The sequence below is a fragment of the Trichoderma citrinoviride genome (genome assembly GCF_003025115.1).
Source record: "Trichoderma citrinoviride strain TUCIM 6016 unplaced genomic scaffold BBK36scaffold_2, whole genome shotgun sequence".
In the NCBI taxonomy this organism is placed as follows: Eukaryota; Fungi; Ascomycota; class Sordariomycetes; order Hypocreales; family Hypocreaceae; genus Trichoderma; species Trichoderma citrinoviride.
Window position 1 is genome coordinate 1521880 of NW_020194710.1, and position 25115 is coordinate 1546994.

General features: G+C 53.5%; 7 protein-coding genes across 7 annotated transcripts; 3 read left to right on the forward strand and 4 right to left on the reverse strand.

The window, feature by feature from the left end:
- Positions 1 to 2874: 2874 nt before the first annotated feature.
- BBK36DRAFT_1165952 (hypothetical protein) lies at positions 2875 to 5136 on the forward strand (the record flags this gene model as incomplete). Its single annotated transcript, XM_024894841.1, has 4 exons — positions 2875 to 2913; positions 2980 to 3289; positions 3347 to 3814; positions 3848 to 5136. 4 exons carry the CDS (start codon positions 2875 to 2877, stop codon positions 5134 to 5136), a joined length of 2106 nt encoding a protein of 701 aa, XP_024753029.1.
- Positions 5137 to 8907: 3771 nt separating this feature from the next.
- BBK36DRAFT_1134309 (hypothetical protein) lies at positions 8908 to 12577 on the reverse strand. Its single transcript, XM_024892262.1, has 3 exons — positions 9189 to 12577; positions 9104 to 9142; positions 8908 to 9029 (listed from the first exon to the last, which is right to left on the reverse strand). Exon 1 carries the CDS (start codon positions 12461 to 12463, stop codon positions 9191 to 9193), a length of 3273 nt encoding a protein of 1090 aa, XP_024753030.1. The 5' UTR covers positions 12464 to 12577; the 3' UTR covers positions 8908 to 9029; positions 9104 to 9142; positions 9189 to 9190.
- Positions 12578 to 13328: 751 nt separating this feature from the next.
- Positions 13329 to 13926, forward strand: BBK36DRAFT_1138132 (PC4-domain-containing protein; the record flags this gene model as incomplete). Its single annotated transcript, XM_024893220.1, has 3 exons — positions 13329 to 13472; positions 13535 to 13639; positions 13720 to 13926. The coding sequence occupies 3 exons, from the start codon at positions 13329 to 13331 to the stop codon at positions 13924 to 13926; spliced, it is 456 nt and encodes a 151-aa protein (XP_024753031.1).
- Positions 13927 to 14991: 1065 nt separating this feature from the next.
- BBK36DRAFT_1111173 (MFS general substrate transporter) lies at positions 14992 to 16945 on the forward strand (the record flags this gene model as incomplete). The annotated part of the gene is made up of 4 exons (XM_024889677.1): positions 14992 to 15283; positions 15348 to 15447; positions 15511 to 15523; positions 15581 to 16945. 4 exons carry the CDS (start codon positions 14992 to 14994, stop codon positions 16943 to 16945), a joined length of 1770 nt encoding a protein of 589 aa, XP_024753032.1.
- A 266-nt stretch (positions 16946 to 17211) lies between these two features.
- On the reverse strand, positions 17212 to 18426 carry BBK36DRAFT_1138134 (hypothetical protein; the record flags this gene model as incomplete). Its single annotated transcript, XM_024893221.1, has 2 exons — positions 17212 to 18246; positions 18382 to 18426. The coding sequence occupies 2 exons, from the start codon at positions 18424 to 18426 to the stop codon at positions 17212 to 17214; spliced, it is 1080 nt and encodes a 359-aa protein (XP_024753033.1).
- Positions 18427 to 19443: 1017 nt separating this feature from the next.
- On the reverse strand, positions 19444 to 20440 carry BBK36DRAFT_1109830 (hypothetical protein; the record flags this gene model as incomplete). Its single annotated transcript, XM_024889518.1, has 3 exons — positions 19444 to 19696; positions 19756 to 20255; positions 20330 to 20440. The coding sequence occupies 3 exons, from the start codon at positions 20438 to 20440 to the stop codon at positions 19444 to 19446; spliced, it is 864 nt and encodes a 287-aa protein (XP_024753034.1).
- Positions 20441 to 22150: 1710 nt separating this feature from the next.
- On the reverse strand, positions 22151 to 23256 carry BBK36DRAFT_1165958 (hypothetical protein; the record flags this gene model as incomplete). Its single annotated transcript, XM_024894842.1, has 5 exons — positions 22151 to 22433; positions 22490 to 22619; positions 22696 to 22946; positions 23008 to 23119; positions 23220 to 23256. The coding sequence occupies 5 exons, from the start codon at positions 23254 to 23256 to the stop codon at positions 22151 to 22153; spliced, it is 813 nt and encodes a 270-aa protein (XP_024753035.1).
- Positions 23257 to 25115: the final 1859 nt, after the last annotated feature.

Sequence of the window (25115 nt, forward strand, 5' to 3'; positions counted from 1 at the left end):
TGCGGGCAACAAGCTTCGTAGCTATGCTCTGTTGATCAATCGAAGATCCGTGTCGTGCATCGAGTTGCGTTTTGGGGAGGGTGTGTAGGATCAAGATGTTTGTAAGTTGATCACAAGGGGGTAGCTCCCCATCACCGATGCTGGGAGAGTCGACGCAGGCTTCTGGAAGCACCAGCGGCACCATAACTTTTACTTGCCTTTCCGGTAATTACGAGAAGGAATTGTGTCCTTGAAACGTGCTATCCGTTGTTTTATTGCTTCTTTTTTTAGCTAGTATGTAGGCATGAGCTGTTGTTGTTGTGCCCGTGAGCTACCTGTATGGTCCAGCACTAACACCCTTGAACATTGCATCACGAAGGATTTACACAGCAGGGGCAGAGCGAAATCGCCAAGTATCGCCAAGCTCACCTCCACAAAACTGTCATGCTCTTCCTGTGAGATTACCTTCTGAGCGGATTTTCACAGGCATCGGTGTCAATCACCTGTGCGCCATCGGACGTGCCGTGCATCAAGGCGACGCAATGGTCCGATGATCCGCAGAGATACCTACGTCGAAGTGCAGATTCCATAGAGAAGGAAATATACACCCATTTTGAATTACAAAGAAGTTTCGTCTTCAGATTTGGTCATCGTGATCAAATGTGGGCTGAAGGGGCAAGGTACCTTAGGTATTTGCAAGGAGCCTAGGTCACAGTATAATTATAGATTCGAAGGATTGCATAAGAGGGTAATGAGGTTGTAAACTCTATATACAGTCAGAGCAGAATAGGGTAACCCACCTACATGCAAGGGCGTAAAGACGGTAGGAAACCGTGAAACCGTTACAGAGACCAAACAAGAAACGATTGGGTATCTGTACCTGACATGAACTATAATGAAGCCTCTTCCTTGGGGCTAAAAGGGTAAACTACCATCGCTTTTCAGCCTCACGGCAGCCCCCATTTGCGAGGCAGAGCGGAAACGGACTGAGTGCTGGAAGGATCACCATGATGCTGTCATAAATGCATGCATATGCAGGCACTCGCTGCCTTGGCTCCTGTAAAGGGAAATATTTCGGTCCATCTTACGCTTACTGAAAGCCCGAAACAGAAGAGAAAAAAGAGGGTAAAAGGCGAAAAGGGCAAATGCAGAATCCATCGCCCCCTCAAACAAGAAGGCTTCAAGTCTGTACGAGAAGGCTGAGGTCGGCAACATCTTGAATTGACAACTGAGCAAAGAGGAGTGGAGACTACTTGTAAGGTATTCGAGAGCGTAAAAAGACTGAGCAAGGAGCTTATCATTTGTGACGAAGTTGCCCTCGTCTTCGCACGGAGTTCCTTGCTACCTACCTATACAGAGTTGGGAAGGTCGTAGACAACCCGAGGTCGAGCTAGAGCTGGAGAGCTGCTGCGCCTTATCACGGTGCAGAGGCTGCATGTACAGTACTCCGTGCCTGACCGGAACAATCAATGTCCAGGGGCTCGCACACACGTGCGGCGCTGGAGCCTTGCTTGTGAGGTTGCAATTGCACCGGTACGTCGAGTTGTTGCCGCCTTGGCTTTCAGGCGTGAAGCTCGATTCTGGATCTCCGTCTGCGAGGCTTCCGTCTCTCGTGGAATCATTCTGCCTGATTATGCCGGAGCGTACAGTCATTGGTAAGGCATCGATACAATCCAGTGAGCAGTACAATTTCACTCATGTCGATTGGTGTCGAAGAGATTGGCTTCGCCTCCGCCTGTGCATCTCGCTGCTGGGGCGTCGATGTTTGCTCCGGATTGCACCTACAAACGGAGGCGAAACAAGACAAAACACAGCAAAACCCAACACTTTGCAGCAGGATGACAGAAAAAGCAGAATGAAAAGCAGCGCGATGCCGTATGTACTCATACTGCTAACAAGATTGAAGAAGCAGCACGAGCACTGGCGCCTGAAACCAAACCAACCCCCACCGGACACTAGATGGACCCCATCACCGTCAACCGACAGGGCCTCGTCTATTTTTTATTATAATTTTTTCCCTATTTTTTGCCTCCTCGCTTCTCGATGAATCATCGAGCAGCCTCCTCTCTCTCGCTCCAGCAACCCCCCGAACACCAGTGCTAAAACGCAATCGCCCGACAGATCGGATTGGTGCGGGCAAGCATCATGGCAGGCAAGGATATCCTGGAGCGGGTGGGGAAGACGCCTCGACCTGAAGAACGGGTCGAGTCTTGTCCAGGGGCCTAGCGTTTGACTCCTTGCTGCCATGCTCCTCCTGCTGCCAGGGGTTCAACCACTCTATGCCGCTTTGGACGCCCTCGGCCGGAGCCTGCTCGACTCTAACACGGGCCTAGCTCTTGACCCTGGGTGTCTGTACAGCCACCCAATGCACCCGTGTCACAGACAGACAGACAGACAGAGAGAGACTCGGAAACCTCACCCCCAGCCCCAGCTAGAGCTTCATACCTAGTCCTGGATACCCGCTGTCCAGGCCTGTCTCCTGCTGGTGGATTCCCCCTTCGCAGGCCGGGTGCAAGCGAAGAGGAGACAGGGTGGACATCCCATGTTTCTCCACGCTAGCCTACTGACAGGGCTCTCGTCTGGAGTTCCAATGCGTTCTTGTCCTCCAGGCTCCGTCTTGCCGAGAGGCGCAGATATACAAGTATACCCTCCTCGCCGGCTTCTAAGCTGCCTTGCTCTCCTCCTTGACTGGACGGGAGAAAAGAACCGCTGAGGATGTCGATTGTGTAGCACGCTTGTCTGAGGCATACCACTTACACCTCGATCTCACCCGGAGCTGGATGACTGTGTCTTCCCTCTACGCACGGTGACCTTTGAGAGACTACCCCCCTTACTGATTTCCCCAGTGTAATGAACCACATTGCAGCCTGCATGAACGGGGTCGAACAGAACACAATGTCGAAGACTTTGGCTTCAGCCTTTTCAATGCTTTCCGTAAGCACGTCACTTGACTTATACATGTACGAAGCTCAACGTGGCTAACTCGCTTCTGCTCTTCAGTCAGCGCCGCCGGCGGCCCTGCCCGAGAACGAAAAGTCGAGCTCGAAGAAGACGCCGCAGGAGGGGCAAGGGAAATACCAGCTCTTTCCCAAGGGGAGGCAGTCACCCAGTCCGAGCAACCACTCATCGGTGGATCCTGATACCGCGTTTGCCCTCGCCTTGAACAGCAACAAGAACACGGAGAAGCTGGGCGCGATCCCGGCACTGAAGATCAAGCTGAACCAACAGCCCATTGTCCGGCGTCGAAAGGCCAACAACATCCCGGACCTGGGCCCCATGACGACGGTCCAGGAGGTGGCCATGGACTCTCGTAAGGCTCCATATCCATTGAACACTCTCATGCTCTAGTGCTAACTCGGCTGCATAGCGACAATACCTGGTCTACCGGCGTTGCGAGAGCGTGCTGGCAGTGCCTCCCAGGACGAATCAGCAAGAGACCGAGCTGGCCCATACAAACTCGGTAAAGCGACGTACACACCTCCCAAGCAGACTGATGCGCAGAGGCGACCCGTGGGCTCTCAGCCTCCTCGTCTGCCCTCACCAAAGCGGCTGGCACCCCTTGTCATTCCCGAGCCACAGCAGCTTACCTTCTTGCATGATGTTCAGCAACCGTCCCCTCCGCCGATGCTTCTGCGGACCGATAGTGCACCGCTGCTGGGAAATGACTCCATTCCCATCCAATACCTGACCCCTATCAGCAGCTCGGATGCGAGTCGTCCTGCCAGCTCCGGGAGCGTAGTTTTCAACTCGGCCACGACGCTGCCGACCCCCATCTCGGCCTCGACATCGGACGCCAAATCTGCCACCGCCAAGCAGTGGGAGCAGCCCTCCTCCCGTACGCCACTGAGCGCTACCCAACCTGATGAAGGCTCATCTAGCCACAGGCGCTTTGCCTCGGACTCTCAGAGTGCCCAACACAGAGGTCGGACAAAGAAGCGAAGCGAGCAGCACAAGAAGAGCAACTCTCACCCGACCGTCCCACACACGAGCAGCGGTGAGAAGAAGCGATCCAAGAGTGCGGAGCAGCGCGCGTTCGAAGAGCTTCCTTCTGGCTGCAGACCGCTGCAAGCCGTGAGCCAGATGAGCGCCAACGACCTGGGCATTCTTCGCCAACAGGCTCTTGGTCAGGCCGAGCGGTTCGAGGTTCTTCAGGTGGATGATGTCGAACGCCTGTCTAAAGAGCTCCGTAAGCTGGACGAACGGGTCGAGTATCTCCGCCGCACCTACAACTCCCTGAGGAACGGCCGTCGCAACTTTCACTCTCGCATCTGCCAGTATCTCCGGTCACCGATGCGGGGATCCCGGTTGAGCGCCGACTCGATGCTTCGACAGGAGGAGGCGCTGGCAGAGCTCGATGCCTCGATTGATGGCTGGGTGATTAAGCTCGAGCGGGCCGAGAACAGACGCACCCGCGTTCGGCAGAAGCTGCTTGAACACATCGCCGCGGCCGCGATACTCAATGTTGGGGGAGAGACACCCTCGCCCGTGCAACCAACGGCACGGCCACCATCTACGCCGTTACGGCCAGCCTCACCGATGCAAGCCCGAACTGTGCAGGACATCGCCACGCCGCCCCGAAGCCCCGACAGGCCGGCGTCCAGCAGCCGCCCCGTGAGCGCTTCACCACCGCCGCTGCGCGTTGTGGCCCAGGTGCCCAGCATGATCCTGGAGCTCCCCGCCGAGCCGGTGGAAGCGCAAAGCAAGACTGAACTGACACGAACGCCAACGATGAAGAGCTCTGACGGAGAGAGCATCCGTATCTATGCCGGTGATGAGCTCTTCGCCCTGCTGACGGACGTCGAGGACGAGATCATCCGGATGAACAATGTCACTCCCGAGTCTAGCAGCAGTCCCGAGTCCACCACCGCCCCAGAGTTCGGCGCCACTCCCGAGCCCATTGCCTTGCCCGCTCCCGACAGGAAGCACACCGATTTCCTACAAGTCGGGCAGAAGCAGTCGAGGAGCAACCTGAGGCTCAGCGCCCAACCCGACTCGCCCACCCTTGCCGCGCCGCCGCTGATGCTGAAGAGTACCTTTTACCGTCCGGCCACTCCCAACAGTCAGCCCCCTTCGCCACCTGCTCCTGTACCTCCTCTCAAGGATGTGCCAAAGGATGGTGAAGTGTTCCTCACCAGTGCCGTCTTTAAGCCGAAATGAACCCAGTCTCCCTTCTCCTCGTCGTTTCTTTTTCTTTTTCCCTATCACATTTCTTCTCTCTTTGTCTTACCTTGACCATCTGGTTCCTTTTTCATCTGAACCATCTCACTCATTTAGAGGCGTTGCGTCACGTCTACGATCTTCTTCTCGTCACTCCTTTGCATAGAAGCATCCTGGCCACACAGCCCAGGCCTTATTGATACCCGGTCACAAATCATCTTTTGCCTTTTCATTTTCGGATCTTGCATCAGCCGCTCGGTTACTACATACACGCCATGTTCAGGCACTGCATAAATGTTTCTGTTTAATGTCTATTTCTTACGGGGTTGAAAAACACTATTATGCCACAGTGACCGGCCAGCCGGGCGTGCGCCACAGGTTCTATTACATACATCATGCATGGAAGCACTCGATATACATTGCCAGTGCTCGTATGTCTGAAAGGCTAGCCCGTTTCTACACATGTTGATCTTTCTCCTTTGTTTTATTTTTTTGTATTTCCTGTTTCTTCTCATAACGGATGCAGGGACATCCGAAGGCACTGGAGGCAGCCTGGCGGGGACGAGCTTGATTCACGTCTTTGCATGTCTAGACAGACTCACGTCCAAGGCACTGAAACAGTCGAGGCATGGACATGGGCATGGGGGAGCGAGACGGTTAGCGGGCGGATGCGGAAATCAGAAAGGCTGAGGTGTACGATGTTTGTATCTTAGTGCGGGATGTAGGTAGGAAAAAATGTATATTACATACCTTACAGAGTGCAAAGCTGAGGACTAGAACCTTGGCTACAAGCATTAATACTTCCTCGGTATCAGCATCAACTACTGCTGCAAGTGATTTGCTGCGTCTAAAACCTCGTTTGTGACAAAGTACGAAGTACGAAGCCGTACCGGTCCCGTCAAATCAAATCGAAACAAGCTTGTAACCCAATCCGGAGTGTGATGAATCTCGTGTCATGACTAATGTTGCAGCGGCTGTTCGTATCGCATCGTGGGTTTTAGTCGGCCGATAAAGGTGTTATCATCGGCCGCAGGTGGTGGGAGATACATACATGGCGCGGGTTTTGCCTAGCTGGATCTTTGTGTGTTTTGTTCGTGATGGTTGTCACTCTGGCTTGTTCTCTTGTGTGTGTGTTTTGTTTCGTTTTGTTCTGACAGGTGTTATTACTTGATGAGATGGGAGATGGGGTACGGAGGTGAGTTGATGGGAGGCCGCACTGGCGGTTTCGTGGATTGGTGGCCAATTGATATAGTAGATGAATATTGTGTTTTGTGAAGTGCTTGGGTAGAAGTATCTGGAGTTTCTGTGCATTTGTTTACTCGCAAGACGATGCATCTGAGAGCAGTTCACAGAGTGACATACATCGTATCAAGGTATACATGTCAACTCCCGAGTTTCTTGTCCTGCTGAAGCGATTGGACCGGATCCTGTCCGATAAGTTCGGACAAGAACAAGGTAAATAGTATTAAATTAATGCAGAAACCGGGGAAGCAAGGGAAAGACCTGCCTTGCTTGCAGAGCATCTATTGAACCAGGGGGGGTTGCTCTCTCTAATACTAAGCGAGTTTGTGATGAATGACAAGAAAAAAAAAAAAGTGATGGAAAAAACCATGTAAGTTCGTGTGGGTCTGGGAACGAAATGTGAGGGTGGATTTTTGAAACGAGATGGGAGGGGATGAAAAGCTTGGTATCTTGCTTCTTTTGCTTCTTTTTTTCTTATCTCGATTTTTTTTTTGTTTGAGGTGATAAGTGAGTGGGTGATTGATGATGGGTGAGTGACTTGGTGATGCGGAAAAGTGCGGAGGTTTTTCAGGGGGGAGGGAGGCTCGTTTCGTTTCGTGTTAGAGGAGCTGGTTTTGGCGTGGCTTTTCCTTTTTTCCCGTGTGGTGACGGTGATGGTCGGTGATTGCCTTTTGGTAGAGGGTGGTTGGATGTCAAGTGACGGCTTTTGCATGCGCTTTCTCCTGGCTTTTCCGGGGGGGGGGGGGTTTGGGTTTCCATTACTGCATTGCATGCAGGAACCGGATGCTGCAGCTGCAGCTTTGCAGCGGGTGCTTATACTAGGAGGAGGTGATGCTAGCCATTGGAAGAAGTAATAGTTGGTCAGAGGTGGCGAGGCGAATGTTGAACAATGCATGGATGAGTATTAGATTGCTCCTTTGCTGGCATGTACTGCTACTCTGTAGCTTAATGCGGAGATAAGATGAAGAAGGAATTGATATGTAGTATGTACATACATACATAAGAGACGGCTGGGCGGAAAAGAAACGAACAAAAATTGTGGCGGTCTCAACGGCCTGCTGCCGGGGCGGAGACGCGGAGGGAAGGGGGGAAGCATCTGATGCCGGAAGCGGCCATGAGCTCCGTGGGCTAAAGCGGAAGCGAACATCATCTACTAGTACTTAGGAGGGCTGGGCAGGACTAGGCTGGTTGTTGACTAAGGTAGATTGGAGGGAAGGGAGACCTGAAGGTTGATTTGGTATGCATAAATGGTGGCAGAGTGGGAGATGGGCAGTTGCTGATGGACATGCTATGGGGGAGGGGAGGTGTTTGGTGGAGATGGAGATGGAGGGGGATAGAGAGGTTGTGTATGGCTTCAGTTGTTGATAGTGCTCGATTGCGGCATCACGGGAAGTCACAAAGACGAGCCGGTGCTTGATGTATGTACTGGCAGCCCATGGAGCAATTATCGCACGCCAAACCGAGGAAAGCTGGGGAAACCGTTAGACTACCAACACTACTGCACCTAGGTAGCCAAAACGAACAAGGGCCCAAGGCTCGCAAACCCGGGTCCCAGGCACACGCGAAAAGAGACAAGGGGGCCGGGGGACGTTCTAGTGCATGATAATGCAGCAAGCCACGAGAAATTTGACACCGGCCACAAGGACTAGTACTGGCTTTCCCCTGCTTAGCACCATCACTTACATGCGGCTTGGCACCTTGGTAGATGGAAAAAGGACACCCTTTGGATACATACTTCGTACATGTAGACAGAAGTGGTGCATATAAGTAAGCAGGACGAGAGGGGGAAGAGAGAGAGAGAGAGTCATGGTCCCTGGCCGATGTGGGTTGATGGAGATATGCAGTTGATGCTGCCTTGACTTTCATTTCGATCGTCACTTTGCAATGTTCATGCTTTTGTAGACCCCCCAGACGGACCGCCGGATATTGGATATGCAGAGTAAAAGGAGAATGATGATAACAATAAGAAGGGGGGAAAAAAAACAAGAAGACCCAAATCTCAACGGAGACAAACGTATTTTCAGCATTGCCGATCCGCGGACATGACCCCATACGATCCCCCGAATACCGATTCTTCCATGTGCAAAGTGCCAAGCATGGAGTGCCAAGCATGAAAGCCCTCGCCGGCTGCCAAGTTCCTTCTTATTCCCTTGAGTTTTCTCTCTATCAGTCGGGGATGCTGGAGTTGCATTCCGAGACCCGAGCGTTGCACACTTCCTCCATGGGAAGTGCCTGCAGGGTTAATCACATCTTGTTTGTGATACGGACTAGGTTCCCCTGGGCTTTCTTTCTTTTCCTTTCCCCCCTTCTTTCTTTTTTCTTGTACTGGTTTCGCGGGGACAAAGAACGAGAAGAAGAAAATTGAGTAGAAGGGGATGATGGCATGAGTGGCGGATGACGCCGGTGAACAAGTCTGGTTTGGCCGTCTCGTAGCACATCGTCTACCCGTCGAAGAAAAGAACAACGAGGGATGCACATCTCATCAATAAAGAAAGCGTCAAAACACCCATCTAACTCATGAATTAAAAAAAGCAACGAGGTATCATGTTCTCTTCCCGCCCCGTTTGATGGAACAAAAAAAACAAAAGAAGAAAAAGCGCCGGAATCCCTTCCCGGTCACTCGTAGCAGAGCTTTCATATGCCGCGTTATAACATCTAAGCCTCCTATCCCCCGTCGCCGTGAGTCGTTCCCATCAAGGTAGTAATACCCAATGTAGTAGTAGCTAATTAACAGTACTCGGGTCGTCAAGGTCCGAGCCTCGCATTAAACCGTTGCGCGCGTGAACATCACTGTCATCATTCTGGGCCATCATCAGTGCGTAAGAATCCTCACTGCCTGCAGTATCAGGCCAAATATGAGCCCCCGGGCAATCTCCTCAATCTGCAGGCAGTCAAACACCCGTCCCAGGGCCTCTCCGGTGGCCGACTGTCCCATGACGCCCATCAGCGCCGCTGGCACGCCGCTCTGGATGAGCAGCTTGCGCGCCTTGACGGCCAGCTGCTTCTTCTCCTCCTCCGTCGGCTCCGCGGGCCACAACGCCTGCTCCTGTTCCGTGGGCATGGTGTTCTCCCGCACCTTGCGCAGGAGGGAAGCGATGCCTGCGTCCGACGTGTTGGCGTCGATCACGGACGACTGGATGAGGTTCTGCACCGTCAGGAGCGAGGGGTTGCCGGGGCGCAACAGGAACGACTTGGCCGCCGCAAGGAGCGTGCGCCGGATGTTCCATGCCGACGACAGCGTGTACATTTCGTTGATGACGGCAAAGATCAGCTCGACAGCCACCCGGGTTTCCGCCTCGCTTAGCTGCGTGTACTGGCGCGCGGGTTTGGCCGGGGCCTGGGTCTGGGTCTGGGCCTTCTTCCCGGATAACGCCGGTGCGGAGGCCGATCCGTTCAGGGCCTGCGAGCTGTTGTTGCGGCTGGGATCCTCCATGATGCTGCCGTCCTTCCTGCGCGACTTGGGTTCAAAGTCGTGGCCCAGTTCGTAATCATCGCTAATCTCGTCGGGGGGCGGCGGGAGCTTGGTGAAGTCGAGGCTAATCGACGACGGTGACCGGAGCGCGGCCAAGCTGGATGTTCTGCTGTGCTCCCTGCTCGGCCGAGCGCTTACCGAAGTAGAGATGGAGTCCACCCGACCTCTCTGGCCCAGGCGCAGGTCCGTCTCGCTGGTGTTGGGAGACGTGAAGCTGAGCATCCGCTCCATAGGCGCCACCCTGCCCGGCTGCGTAGCAATCACCGACGACCTCTGGCTGTCGAGACTGGCACGCTCCGACCTCGCGGGCGATCTTGCAATGCTTTCGACCCGGTTTGCTGGGTTGGATGAGATGGACAAACGGTTCGCATTAGGGCCGCCAGCGTCGCCGACAGACTGACTGGTCGACTTGCGACTCAAGAGCGGCAGATTGCCAAAGACGCCGCTAACGCCTCCGACGAGACTCTTACCGCCTTCCATGGCACCCTTGGGGCCGATGGACAGCACCTCGAGCATGTTCTTGCCCATTGTTTCCCAGCCAAAGGACTTTGAGTTGCCGTGCGTGTGGCCCTGGGACTTTTCGAGAAATCGCTTCATGCCCTCGCTTTCCGCCAGCGCCTGATACCAGCAAGCATCCCGCAAGTATCTCTCCAGTTCACCGCGGAGAGACTCCCTGGTGTGGATCTTCCAGCTGGGCAGCTCCTTGTGCAGTTCCATGAACGCGGTAGCTCCCGACACGGCAGCAATGCGCCTCAAAATCTCGTGAAGCGTCTCAAAGTCGGAGTATCGCCTGACAATCATCCAACCGGGGTAGTGAGAGGACGATGGCTCAACCTGGATCAAATAGTCTGTGTTCGGTTTGTTTTTGATTTTGCCCATGTCCCCTGAGCCATCGTCATGTAGTGTGAAGGAGGCGTTGTGTAGAGTAAGGGGCTCCTTTCGCGGCGCCTCCTCATCGCTGTCGTGTTGTTGGTGTTGGCCTGGGTGGACGATTTGGTCAAAGCTCGTAAACGTCTGGTCCTTGTTCTCCTGCGGAGACGAGGCTTGGCTGGCGGAACCGGTAGATCGCGGCGTATGCGGAGTGTATATCGTGTCGCTTTTGCTCGACACGCCATCTACAGACGCCCCGCGAGGCGAGTACCGGTTGGAAGTCGGCGACAGTGCTTCGGCTGCATTGCCGCTCTTCTGCACTTCCCCATCGCCGCCCGTCGTCAAGTCCATGCTCTGCTTTGAGCGCTCGGACGCCTCCGTCAATGTTGATGTTCGATTTCGTCGTTCGTTATCCTCGGCGATCATGGCGTTCATTCTCTTCATTTCCTCCATGGCCTCTTCCAGTTCCTCGTCAGCCTTACTCAGCTTCTTCTTGTGAGTAGACTCTTTCCGTCGAGCCTGGCCTTGGTCGTTGCTACCGCGTCGAGGCTTTGCGATGCCGATATTGCCAACATTGCCGTCCAGATCGGCAAAGACATTGTTGGCAACGTCGCGGCCGGTCTGCATGCCGACGTCTATTGCTTGATTCAAGTTGGGCTCTCCCGCCTCCAAGAGGTATACGATCCACCCGTTGATCCACTCGGCTCTGCTGCATTGCTGCAGGGTCTGCTCGAGCACCGAGTTGGCTAGAATCTCTCGCAGGAAGATGCGTGCAGGATCGCAGTTGTAGGCGCTCTTGTCGAGGAATGCGAGCAAGTCTTCAGACACCATCTTGAACTTGGTCGCCTGCTGTCTCTTATTGAGCAGGTTGGCGAGGCGTGAGTCCGGGTTCTCCGCCAGGTAGTTGTATATAGTATCGGCGGCGCTCATGTTCGTGTCGGGGGGTAGTTCGGAGAAGGCGGTGGCGAGTTCTGAGAGGAAGACGATGATCATGGATGTCGAGTTGGTCAGGAGGTCGAGAAAGGCGTCGGCCGGCCGCTTGCGACACATGCGGTTCGATATCGCCAGCAGATAGGACGTGATGGTCTTGCGACAGGAAAGGGGAAAGGCGTGGTCGGAAGGCACCAGAGGAGTGTACCACCACTTGATGTAGTTTTGGACAATTGAGTCGACAAGGCCGCTGAGCGCCTCTCTCGTCTCCGGACGAAAGTCATCGAAGCCTCGCATGCGATTCGCGTCGTCGTCGTCGTCCTCGTCCTGCTTCTCCAGAGCTCTGACAGCTGTCAAGTCTGTCCAGACCCTGTCCAGCACCCGCGGGCCATCCTCACCGCGAAGCGCCTTTGCCAGCTCAGGGTTCTTCGACTCCCAGATGATAAAGGAGACGACACCGCCGAACGCCCCTATCAGCACGAGACCGAGCCGCCCCAGGACAGCATATGTCACCGCCGAAATTCCGACACCGAGGCCTGCGAGAGTTGCTGGCGTTGCGGTCGCAAAGAACTGTATCGCTTGGGAGGCGAGGCTGGACCCGGATGGCAATTGCGCTGCCTTTGTGTCGTCGGCCCCTAATGACTTGGAGTCGCATTGTGGGCTCTTGGTGGCATGATGACCGTTCGTCTTACTGCTGGCGTAATCCTCGAGCGCGACGTCGTTTCCGCCTGGTCCGGCACGGCTGGGCGGTTCGACCGAGGCCAGCTCGGAATCATCGCGACGCTGCGCAGGAACGGTTGCGATTGAGCTCATTGGGGTCGGGCAGAGCAGAGCAGAGCTTGTTGGTAGCTTGACGCCAACAGCCGATTTCTCTACACTATCAGCGTCTCGTGAGGCCGGGGAGAGGGGGGCAACATGTCAAGCAGAGCCCAATGCTGCTGGTTCTGGAGGGATCAAGGCGGAGAGGCGGGAAGGCTGAGGAGACAGAGAATGGCAGGGCGCAGCGGCTGTACGCTGTGGCAAGGAATGGGGTTGAGATGGTATCAATGGATCGCGAGAGTTGAGACTGGATGGAATGGACGGATCGCGGACATCAAATTACTGGGACCCTCTGGTGAGGCTGCCTCCCACAATTCTCCTTTTTTAGGGGACAAATGCGGGTCAGCGGTGCAGTTGCAGCGGCCTCGCGCCTCTATATTTGGAGCTGCGGCCTCCACAGCTGCACCGGGCTGCCCTTGGCGCCGATGCTCAAACACGGAGGCTGTGAAGGTTGAAGGGTTGAGGAGTTGGAAAGCAGTGGTTTTGTTCTGTTTCTCTTTCAATTCTCATCTCTTTCTTGATTCTCTATGTATTTACAACGGTAACATGTACTAGTTACACTGTTCTCAAGTGAAGCATCCTCACTCCCGCAATTGTCCTCCCCCAGCTTCCATGCATGAAACACTGCACGTGAGCTGGCGTGACCGTCCCTCCGATCCCCCCGCCTGAAGCTCTGGTAAAACACCACTTAATCGGCCCTGACGCGTCTGGCAGCCCACTTTCGAAGCTCCACGCGCCGCAACGAGCATCACTTTATCGCAAACGCAAAAAAATATCCCGAGAGCTTCACGTTATTGCGATTCTGATCTTATTGACTTGAAAGACACACCACCGCCTATCCGCCCTCCACAGACGCAAGATGCCTCCCTCCACCAAGAAGCGACGAGCGGGCGACGACAGCGACGACGACGTCCCCCACGCCTCCGTCGCAAAGAAGAACAAGAGCGCCGCCGCTGCCAGTGCGCCGGACGGCAAGGATGACGAGGGCAATCCATACTGGGAGGTGCGCTTTCGCCGCTGATGCCACGGGTCTTGCGCGCTTCGCTTACTGACGGCTTTGCGCAGTTGTCCAACAAGCGACGCGTGGGAGTCTCCCAATTCAAGAAGATGTGCCTCGTCAACATTCGCGAGTACTACGAAAAGGATGGAAAGATGCTCCCTGGCAAGAAGGTATGGTTGCGCTTGCATTGCGCCCAATGGCAGACCCGACGACGGATTACTCTTGACTCGATACTGACGCTTGCGCAAAGGGCATCTCCCTCTCTGTCGAGCAATACCTTGCGCTGATAAAGGCAGCTCCCGGTATCAACGCGGCGTTGCGGGCGATGGGTCAGGACGTCGACGATCCCGACGAGATGGATATCGAAGAGCCTACAGTGCCCAAAGCCCCGAAGAAGTCCAAGTCGGACAAGTCCAATATCGAAGCGACCAGCGATGAAGATGAAGACGACGACTAGTACGACGCGCCCGTGGATGCTTGACTGGTCAAGTCGGCCCTCGACGGCCATGCTTTCTGTTCTTTCCGTTGGAGTTGGGAGGTTTCTACCATGAGTCTATGGCACAGCAGGCTGGTGCCTAGCTGGACACGACGACGCTCGTGATTTCGGAAATCGCGGCTGCCACCATAGTTGGTAGGCTGAACGGTATGCTGATTTGATTGATGATTCGATGTGATTTGTTACGATACCTCTGGTCGGAAAAGTTGCGATATTGGCAAGGGATGCAAGGATCTTGCCCTCTCCTTCGTACGTTAGGCAAAGAACGATGTCTACTCAAGTATGAAGGCGCACTACAAACGCGCCTCGCCTCTCCATTGTGCTTCCTTGGGTCTGTGGCTACACCAAGGCTCCTAAGCTTCTAGTATGCGGCCATCAGCCATGGCCATCTTGAGATCCCGTGTGACGCACCTCCGCTTACGGGCCCTTGAATAGCGTTGCGCCCCTCCCAATAGAAGGGTCCACGGGTGCATCTTGGCCATTGACCCTCACCCTTGACTAAAGTAGCGCTGAAGCCCCCTATGATTGGGCGCATGGGGGCGTCACCCTTCACTCTGATGCTCCCTAATGACTTGCCTGTCATCTGGTGTCGATCCCGGCAACCCCAATCTGGCCGTATTCCACTTCTCTTTTCGAGCCCCTTCTCCTCTCTGCACAACGTCAGGTCTGCCGTATACTACAGTCAGACAACACGTGCCTCATCAGACGGCCTTTGATGCGATCACGACGTCTCTTTGCCGCCGTTTGCAGACTCCGCCCTTCTTGAGACAACCGTCCCATCCCTTGCGTCGGCTTACCTAACCAGACGTCAGAACGGCAACTTGATTCCACATCAGCCACCATTCTGGGCAGCTATTATCTCAGCCGACTTCCGACCATCCACGATCATCTTCTTCTGCTTTCCTTTTCAACCTCATGGATACCCTTATAACAGACAGCTGAATCTCGTTTTGATGATATAACCTTGTTTGATCTTTTTGGCGTTTCTTCACTTCGGTTGCGCCGGCGCGGCTGTTGCTTCTCAGCATGCATGTCATCTCATGGCTGGCCGGACTCGGGCGCACGGAGTCGGTGGACGACTATGATGGAGTCCTGGTTTCTTTGGAAGACGCCCATCTTCACAGCCACTCGGCGCGGGTTGGCAGGGTCGAGTTTGAATCGCAGGACGACGGCGCAGGGGACGACGATGACGAGGTGAACTCGGCAAAGGACGACCAGGGGGAGGGCATGCTGCTGATGAATGCCGCCGAGTACACCATCGAGGGGCTGAGGGCAGAGATGAGGCAAGGCAAGAGAGGGAAATGGACGGATTATGAAAGTGAGTCGTTGTGAAAGAGGCTCTGACGCTCGTGGAAGCGAACTGCGACTAAGTCGACAAATAGTCAAATCGAAGCTCATCAACAAGGCCATCCAAGACATTGGCATGGGGCGCTATAACTGGCAGCTCTTTATACTGTGTGGCTTCGGGTGGTTTGCTGACAAGTAAGGGAAACCCCATCTCCTCAGCTTTCTTGGTACAATTAATTGAACTAACATGCCATACAGTCTATGGTTACAGGTGTGCCGAAATAACTCGTTGATGAATCCCCTTATATGATGCTAACAAGCAGCATAGGGCGTCTCACTGACCTTGCCATCACTGTCAGCCGAGTTTGACATACCAGAAAAGACTGTGAGGTATACCACGAGCTCCTGCTTCATCGGCCTCTCCTTGGGCAGTTTCCTCTGGGGAATCGGATCCGACCTCTTTGGCCGCCGGATCGCTTTCAACATGACGCTACTTATCACGAGCGTCTTTGGCATCTTAGCCGCGTACGGCAAAAGCTGGGGGGCCGTGTGCTTCCTCTACGCAGCATTCGGATTCGGCGTTGGTGGAAATCTCCCAGTTGATGGCGCCTTGTTCCTCGAGTTTCTGCCAGACGCCTCCAGCTCGCTGCTGACGCTGCTGTCCGTGTGGTGGCCCATCGGCCAGCTGGTATCTTCGCTTGTGGCCTGGTTCTTCATCGCCCAGTGGCCCGTCGACATTGGCTGGCGCTACTTTATTCTGACTATTGGCATCATCACCTTTGCCATGTTCTGCATTCGCTTCTTTCTCTTCCACATGTTCGAGTCACCCAAGTTCCTCCTTAACCAAGGCCGCCAGCATGAAGCGGTTGCTGTCGTTCACGGCATCGCCTCTCGGAACGGCGCCAAGACGTGGCTCACCTCAGAGATTCTCGATCTGGTTGCGGCGGAAGATGCGGAGCAGTCCAGTCATGTTGCTCGTCGGTATTCCGTGTCTTCGACACCACGCTCTAATGTCCTGAAGGAGAAGCTCAAGGCGTTCTCGGGCGATCGACTGCGGCCGCTGTTCCAGACCAAGACTCTGGGTCTTGCAACCTCTCTAGTGTGGTTCTGTTGGGCAACGATAGGAATGGGATACCCGCTGTTCAACGCCTTTCTGCCCCAGTACCTTTCTCATCACGACTCCGATTCGGGCAGCGACGCAATGCAGTCCGAGACGTCGACGATATCCGGCGTCACATACCGCAACTACGCCATCACATCCATCATGGGCGTCCCCGGCAGTCTCCTGGCCGCCTACCTCGTCGACCACCCATCTCCCTTCCTCGGCCGTCGCGGAACGCTAGCCAGCTCCACCGTCGTCTCAGCAGTTTTTCTCTTCGTCTTTGCAGCATACGGCACCACGCCAACCGCCCAGCTCATCTTCTCCTGCATCGAAGCTTTCGCCCAGAACATCATGTACGGCGTCCTGTATGCTTTTACGCCCGAGATCTTCCCTGCCCCCGTTAGAGGCGCGGGCACAGGCGTGGCGAGTTTTCTCAATCGACTGACGGGCTTGATGGCGCCGGTTCTGGCGGCGAACATTCCTGGAGACGGGTCGACTACGCCTATATACATGTCTGCCGTTTTGATCTTGGCGGCGTTTGTGGCCATGTGTCTGATTCCGATTGAGACTCGGGGTGCGCAACGGTTGTAGGCATTTTGGCTTTATTAGAAGTTTGGACATGACTGAGATGATCAAGTGTGGAAAACCAACTCTGTACGGATATTTCGTTTATATATGGGTAATGGCTCTTTTGGATACTAGATGTTAAGGTAGGCATCAGATATCGACTCGGAGTTCGATATGTTAAAGCCAGCCACCAGGCACGGGTCGTTTGGCCTCATTCAGAAATAGAACTTTATTTACTATATGCTACGCTAGGCATGCAAACCATTTCCTATATATCTATTCCCATCCATCTATCGATTGCCCTTGGCGCCAGCAGGAACATCAACTCGCCGCTTTCTCAGCGAAGTGCCCAGGGCATCACGCACCATCGGATCCGCACGAATCGTATTCTGGATCAACCACTCTCTCATCTTCCCCTGTAGATTGGCCGTAGCCTCTGCATCTCCCTTGAAGGGTGCCATTTCCATGTCCATCAGACGAGCCGAGTCGGCGTCAAACTGGCCGGTGATGGTCTCCAGGCGGTTCAAGCCCTGGAGAAGCAGCTCGTTCTGGTCATCCGCAGACCGCCTAGAAGGTGACGCGTCCATCGTCAACAGCGGGCCGATTTGCGACAAAGCGATGTAGATAGTAATTGTGAGTTTCCGCGCAAGAGAGATGAGCTGAAACGGCAGATACGGCGGGTGAGACGCCGTAGCAGCAAAAACGAAGTTGAGGCCCTCCAACAACGACGGGAACCTCGGCCGTGTGACCGCCTGGATCTCAAAGACGCAGAGGCTCAGCAGAATCAGCCAGCGGTAGAACTTGCCAAAGTCCATGTACCCCAGCAGGCCCAAGACGTAGATGGACCCCGCGGCGACGGCGTAGTGCGGCAGGATGCCGGAGAAGACGCCCCTCGAGACGTAGTCCTTGATGGTGACGCACTTTTGCCACACGACCGTCTCGGGCCCGAAGCGCTCGTAGGCGAAGCGCTTGGCGGCGTCCTGCAGCGTGTCGCTGGCGGCCTTGAGGTGGATGAAGTAGGCGGCCGAGTCGGCGGCGTCGGCGCCCGTCTTGTCGGGGTGGTGCAGCGCGGCGAGGCGGCGGAAGCGGGACTTGACGTCGCGGTCGGAGGCGGAGAAGGGCACGCCCAGGTCCGTGTAGAAGGAGCCCTGGCGGCGGAGGTCGTAGTCGGCCTCGTAGATTGTGTAGGCGAGGTAGACTGCTATGACGAGGATGTGGATGTTGCGGCGGTGGTGGTTGAAGCGCGGGCTGCCGGGCTGCGGGCGGGGGTCGCCGGCGCGGATGGTGAGGCCATAGTAGATGGTCTGGATCCAGGAAGTGGCAATCTATGGGAAGTTTGAAAGAGCTTGAGGTTAGTTTGACTTGAACTTGACTTGACTTGGACTCGTGGGCGGTTGGATTGGTCAATATAGAGGAGACGCGGTTGTTGGTTTTGTAGAGACAAAGGGAGATATGCTTACGTTGGGGAGGAAAGACCACCCTATGATGGAGAGGAATTGCGACATGATATGGCGTGAAGCATTGTGCTCTTGTGATGCGGGTGTGAAGAGAAGGTTGGCAGCAGTTTATTTGTTTGATGTTGAGGACAAGCTGGCCGGCGGTCGTTATCGATAAGGGAAGTCTGATGTAATCTTGGCAGGGGTCTCGTGCGCTTTCTCTTGCTTCCATTTTTAGCAACATAAAGCAAATGATCGAAGGACATGAACTCAAAGACGGGGAAATCTTCAAAATGTGTGAGGAATGAGTGAGTCTCTCAATTTGATTTGAGATATTTGATTGTAATTCATGGCGGAGAGCGACTTGCATGAGAATCCATGAGCGAATTTTTTTGGCTGAGACTTGTCGCGCTGAACAACACCACAGCGCTTAAGCCGACTTACAAGCCATCAATCATACCAAGGAAACCATGTATCAAGTACAGCCATTTTAGTATTTTGTGGTAGCTCTATTGAGTCAAAATATGCATCATGCATTATCCACGTTGAAGTGGATTGACATACGACAGTGAATCACTTTGAGTTGCGGTAGAGACACCAGTCTGGCCGAGACAGCACGGAGAACGAGTACGAAATACGCAATTCAATGACCCTGAGTATGCTATTCGAAGCCAGACGACTGCCCGAATCAATGCCGTTGGTAAGCTTCAGAATTCAGGCAAGTACATGGTAAAAGAAGCTTCTTTAGGCGACAGGCCTACTGCTGAGCTCTCCAGCAAGCTCAAAGGGACGTTTTCCACCTGTTCTTGTCAACACTCTACGGCCAGCTTCCGGGCGTCACGGTGAGATCTGGCAATACTAGGTACGATTGATGAACTCTGGTGTGGAAATACGATCCATGCGTGTATTAACTGCGCCAGAATGCGCGGGCGGAACTTATGTATAGGAAGAAAGACAAGCGTATGTACATTGCTCCCCTATCAATGGAGCAACTATAGACAGTTTGTACTGTGAATGCAAGCTAAGGTATGATAAGGCTCGGGCACTCCGCTAGAATAGCGTACATACCCCATAACATGCAAGCTCTCAGAAGATGTCGGTCTGGGCACCAGCCGTGAAGCCCATGCGAGAGGTGTAAGTGGGCACCTGCTGACCACCCTTCCACTGGACATTGTTTCCCTCGGCCTGGAAAGCCGCAATCATCTGCTTGGGCCCCCTGACATTGGGGCCGGGAACCAGAGAGGGAGTCTTGGGCTGCTGGCCGCCGTTGGGGTTGATGATCTTGCACTTGTGGGGGGCCATGTACATGTTCTGCTGGCCGTAGCCATCAGGGATCCAGCTGGATGAAGTTGTTAGTGACCTTGTGTTATTGTATCGCGTGGACATCTCAAGACCTACACAGTAGCGCAGAGGCACTCGTTGCAGGCCTTCAGGTTGGGAATGCTGTAAGTCACCAGCCGCTCAAAGGGAGTCTGAGGAGCCGTAGTGAAGACGACAAAGTCCTCCATCTTGACGTCGTAAATGTTGGACTTGTAGGCAATGGCAACGGCAGTGCCAGCGGCAGTCGACTTGTTGCCGGCGTGCAGGTTGGGGCTGTTGATGCCTCCGGAGCTGGAGACGAGGCCGGCGGCGACGACGGCCGGGTTGGTGACGGAGAAGGGCTGGGGCCGCTCGTTCTGCTCCTTGCCGTCGGCGTAGTAGCCGTGCGAGTTCTGCTGGTTGGCCCAGGGGACTTGGATGGCGGAGTTGGCCTGGATCTCCCAGACGCCGGTGGGCGGCGCAAGCCAGCAGTTGCGGCCCTTGGAGAGGAACCAGCTGTCCTTGGAGAGGTTGTAGAGGGGGTCGTAGACGACGTGGTTGGGGTCGGTGAAGTTGGTGAGGGGGCCCTTGTAAGTGTTCTATATCATCATGTCTTTAGCGATTTTGATGCTGGACATGTTTAAGTTGTAGGATTGAGAAGGAGAAGTCGTACCTCGGGGCAGTACATGCCGGGAGTGTAAGCGGCAAGATGGGCTGTGGCGCCTTGGAGGGCAGCCAGGCCGCAAAGAGCGGCAGCTCGGAGGGAGAATTGAGATTGCTTCATTGTGATTACAGATGAACGAATTGTCTGTGTTAACTGCTGACTTATAGAAGTATCAAGAGACTAGACTGTGAGAAGCGGCCGCCCTTATATATCCTCAGGATGTCGGCGATCAGTGTCTCCCAGTTTCATCACAAGGCAGATAGTAGAACGGGGGTCCTCAAGCGAAACTCATCACAACCAAGCTAGTAGTCCCGCCGATAAAACGCCATGATCTACCGTGGCTGCATACAAGCAGGACTGGTCCGGCCAACTTTAATCATTAGTGAAAAAGGGAGATGCTACTATCCCATCAGGGGGCATTATCCATACGCGATTAATAAACAGATACCCGCTGGCCGCGGTAGTTGTTGTGGCAGCGGACTTTGGGAAGGACTAACTGTGGAACAGATTACAGGACCATAGAAGGGTTCACTATCTTCAAAGAAAGAAACAGTAATCGGAAAATCCTACGGATACTGAAATAGAAGTCCTGGATCGCTTCGAGAGGTCCGTCAAGGTAGGTAAGCTTATAAGCTTAACGGCCAAGTCCGAGGCTGCTTATACGAAGTCTCTTTGCCCGCGTTAAGCATAATTGATTTCTTGGCAATCCTTCGGCCAACTTCACTTGTAGCAAGTGCCGTCTTTACTTCCGTGTCAGAAACTGTGAGTTGTGGCTGAGAACTGGCGGTTCGTTGATTCCTATCACTTCTCGGAAGTCACATATCAATCCTGTATGTGGGACCTCGGCGCTCGGCAGTCTATGTTAAGCCTCGATCGAGCGCTTGGTAGAACTTTTGAAACACGAACAGCAGATTTCGCAACGCTTTTCCGCGCTGACATGCTTTTCCGCGCTGTGTTCCGGAAAAGTTGTCTATTCTAAAGTCGCGCCCAATTACTGCCGTATATCAGTTGAGTTTCCCCTGACTTACGGGCCGTTTTCCCTCCCCTTTACGAGTTCTTCCAATCTATATCTAACAGGGAGGCGGTCTCCAGACGATCATTTATGCCTATCTAGGAAATTTACGTTTGCCCAAAAGAGCCGACACTATCTAGATAGAGTTACTAGTAGTACGAAAAGATCCGTACGGAAGGTTGAGTATAAAAGCAAGTGGGTGTTGCTCCTGTGAGACTATATACGTGCGCATGCACATATTCTAATCATCCGTAGGAAAATAACCAGGATTTGATTTGTCTTGCATTGCATATAGTCTATACCTGAGATCTCTACGCGGACCAAATGCCCCGTATCTGGTGCAAATTTCAACGCTTCGAACGAAGCCACGGGCAGTCCATCTGCACTCCACAGTCAGCTGCATATACGGATAACTAAGTCGGCAATTGTACGTCCAATCAGATTGAGGTCTATCACGTTGCGATAACTGAACTGAAGTCTCATTCTGTGGGACAAGTGTTCTGTTTCGAAACAGTTCAGGGTTGCTGTCAAAGCAGTCCCATCCCACATCGGACCGTCGGATAGGGGCTTCGCTGCTTCCGTAGTCTCCTTCTAAAAATATACCCTTTTAGAGAACTTGCAGCATATAATCTCATGATATCTTGTAGGATTCTAAACCTTGTGTTTTTCAAAAGCCGTCTTTGAATGATAAACGCATCCAGCATAGCTTGACATTGACAAGTCGGTAATTGGGGCGTCTTACTGTACGTGTAGAGGTACGAATGCAAGAGCCTACGGCAAAGCCCCAACCATGACCACGATCCTTCTAGCGTATCATGTTATGAAGAAAGAGGCTTCTGCGCCAACAAAGTCAGGATAGTGGAGTGATATGATGCTCCGTTCTTTACAGCATCGATGGCCGCAGCCACCATGTTATCGGCCTCCTCACGAGCAGGCAGGAACGGGAGATCGGCCTTGTATGCAGCATCAAAAACCCCATTGTGAAGCATGAGGCATGTTTTGGTGGCAAGCGGAATACAGGATTGTGAAAAGGGTCCCATCTTGAACTGGACCACATCGAGACCGGCCTGCTTTGCATAGCTGGGGAGGTCTGCGAGCCACCTGGACACTCTTTATGAGTCATTTTTTGTAGATTAGGAGCACAAGGAATAACTTACGACTGATCGATGCCAAATGCTTTGAGCATTCGGTGAAAGTATGAATACAGGACCTCGATGTCGGCGCCTTTCACGACCATTTGTTGTGGGCTGGGATTGAAGTCCTCCCACTGCAGGTAACCGCCGGGCCCTTTTTAACCATACATTAGCATATGCCGGCAGAAGAATGCGGAAACTGTACTAAATTCCAAGAAGGGTGCACATACTCAGCAATTGGATCGCATGTCTGATTAAGGCAGACGGATCTCCCCCCTGAACGATGCCACACCAAAGCCTCATGTGCACAAGGTCGTATTTGCCACGGTGCTCCTCGGGGACTTCTGCGAAAGCGTCCATAATGCTCAAGGTCACGTTGCTCGGTAGGGTGGACTGGTGGGGGAACTGGTCGTCTGAAATGTCGAAGCCGTTCAGTTGAACGGTTGAAGGGACCTGGGAAGATACATCGAGCAGCCAGATACTGTCACATCATCCAGTCAGAAGAGCAGAAACGGCCAGACGGCATCTCTCAATGACTATACTAACCCGGTTCCTGTGCCCATCTCTGCGATCTTGGAATCCGGGCCGATAGGGATTCGGGGGTCGATGGTGTAGCCATTTTGAAGTTGGAACAAAAAGTGTTGAGCATCGAGTCTGATATCACGTCAATCAAGCGTCGCTTAAATGCCGATCTTCTCTTTACGCGAGAAGGAGTTGGCTTTATCTCACCTCACACTCTCGAGAAAGCTCCTACCAAGGACATAGTTTTCGCCGTGGCCGATGCTGCCCATGATGAGGTATTTGCTAGAGGTCAAGATGCAAAAGACGAAAGAGGTATGCAAACGATTCAACGGCGAAAGCAAACATACATCCAACTATTCAACTTGATTCCTCCTTTTCACCCAGAAGTAGAGCGAACAGTCGCTCATATAAACGCCTCGTCCCACCCCCTTGCCGGAGAGCACTTGGAGAAGCGACGCAAGGGCTACGCTTCGCCGCATCTTGAACCAGACTGATGGCCATCTAGGCAGACTGGAAGCGGCAATTGGCCGAGGGACTGCCAGAGTTCAGCTGTGTAACTCATCGTCGAGCACGGCTTGTATACCAATCAGTTAAGCCACTTTGCTTGTACTAGCCAGATCTCGTTCGTGGGAAGCGATATCCTCTTCCGCCGATGATCATTATCACTCATACAACTAGCATCGTTTTGACAATAGCTAGGCTTCCAAGGCAGTGGCGGAGAAGTCCGGGATAGGCAAGGGATAGACGTTGGCAAATGGGAAATGTCCAAGGGAAGAATAGCCGCCGAGGGAGCGGCTAAACGCCAGGGTTGGCACGGCACAACGTTGACAGTGACTGCCCGATAGGTTCCAAAGACTCGTCGGGATATTCTTGTCTCAGAGGTCTTGATGGGAAAACAGAAACTACTGCAAAATGCAAGACCTAGGCTGAGATAGACACTAGTCGTGGCAATCCGGGCATTAGCTACAGGCGCCATGCGATTGATGGATTGAACGTAATAGATCATGTTACTGGAAGTCTGAGTAAGGAGAAAGACGAGGTATTTACGTAGAAAGAGAGTCAGTAGAGGACGGTTGTGAAACCGTGCACACTCTCAATCCTCGACAAGGTGATTGGCCTGATTCGATATGATATTTCACTCTCTTCTGCTTGGCCATATTGAGAAGTTGTGTCACGGCCCAGACGAAGTGTTGGCGATGCAATCATTGATGGTAATGACAGGTAATGCGCTATAATACCGCCTCTTCCCCTCATACAGATCGGTCAGTAACAGCCATTGTAACAGTTGGCCTGCGTCTTCGGCGGAGCGCCTGGTTGATGATTGGGCCATTATACAGCTGAGAGTTGTAGACTCGGCGAGTGCCGAGGTTGGGGGTAAAAAGCTTTCGACGAGGAGTGCAAAGTTGAACAAGCCTGCGGAGGATATCCGAGACATGCTGCGTAGGTTTGAGACAACACTCAGTTTGGTTGGATATGGAATGAGACATTCATCTATGACACATGACAGGACTGAGCCTTCTAAGGCAACAGAGGCTGGATCGAGGGTATCCTTCATTCACGATAGCCAAGACGGTACTACCCAAAGACACCGGGATAGTGGCAGTCCAACCTCACAGGTGGTAGACTACAAGTAATATGATATCTCTATCCATCTATCCAGATCTTTATCCATCACCGAGACACTCACTCAGAGTCTGAAGTCGTCGAGTCTGACGATTCCGACGCCGCATCATCGTCCTCCGGCTTATCATCATCTTCAGTCTCCCTAAATTGCGGCCCCAGTTCCTCATACGTGTGATCAATGGGATGAAGCAAGTCACTATGAACGTGACATTTCCAACATAGATCGAAATCCAAGCAGTCATTGCAGTGATAGCAGAAGCCGACAATGTCCTGTATCCAAAGGGTCAGCAAACATTCGAGCCATTACGCTCACAGAGAACAAAGAACCGAAGAAGAAGTGGGAAACAACTCACGCATCGGCAACAATCGCATGTTGATCCCCGAATATTCCCTTTCTTAGACTTGCCCTCGTCGGACTCCTCTTCCGAGCCGGCCTTTTTGTTCTCTTCTTTATCCTCTTCATCCGCGGGACGAAGACCCTTCTCGAGCAGCGCGATCACCTCGT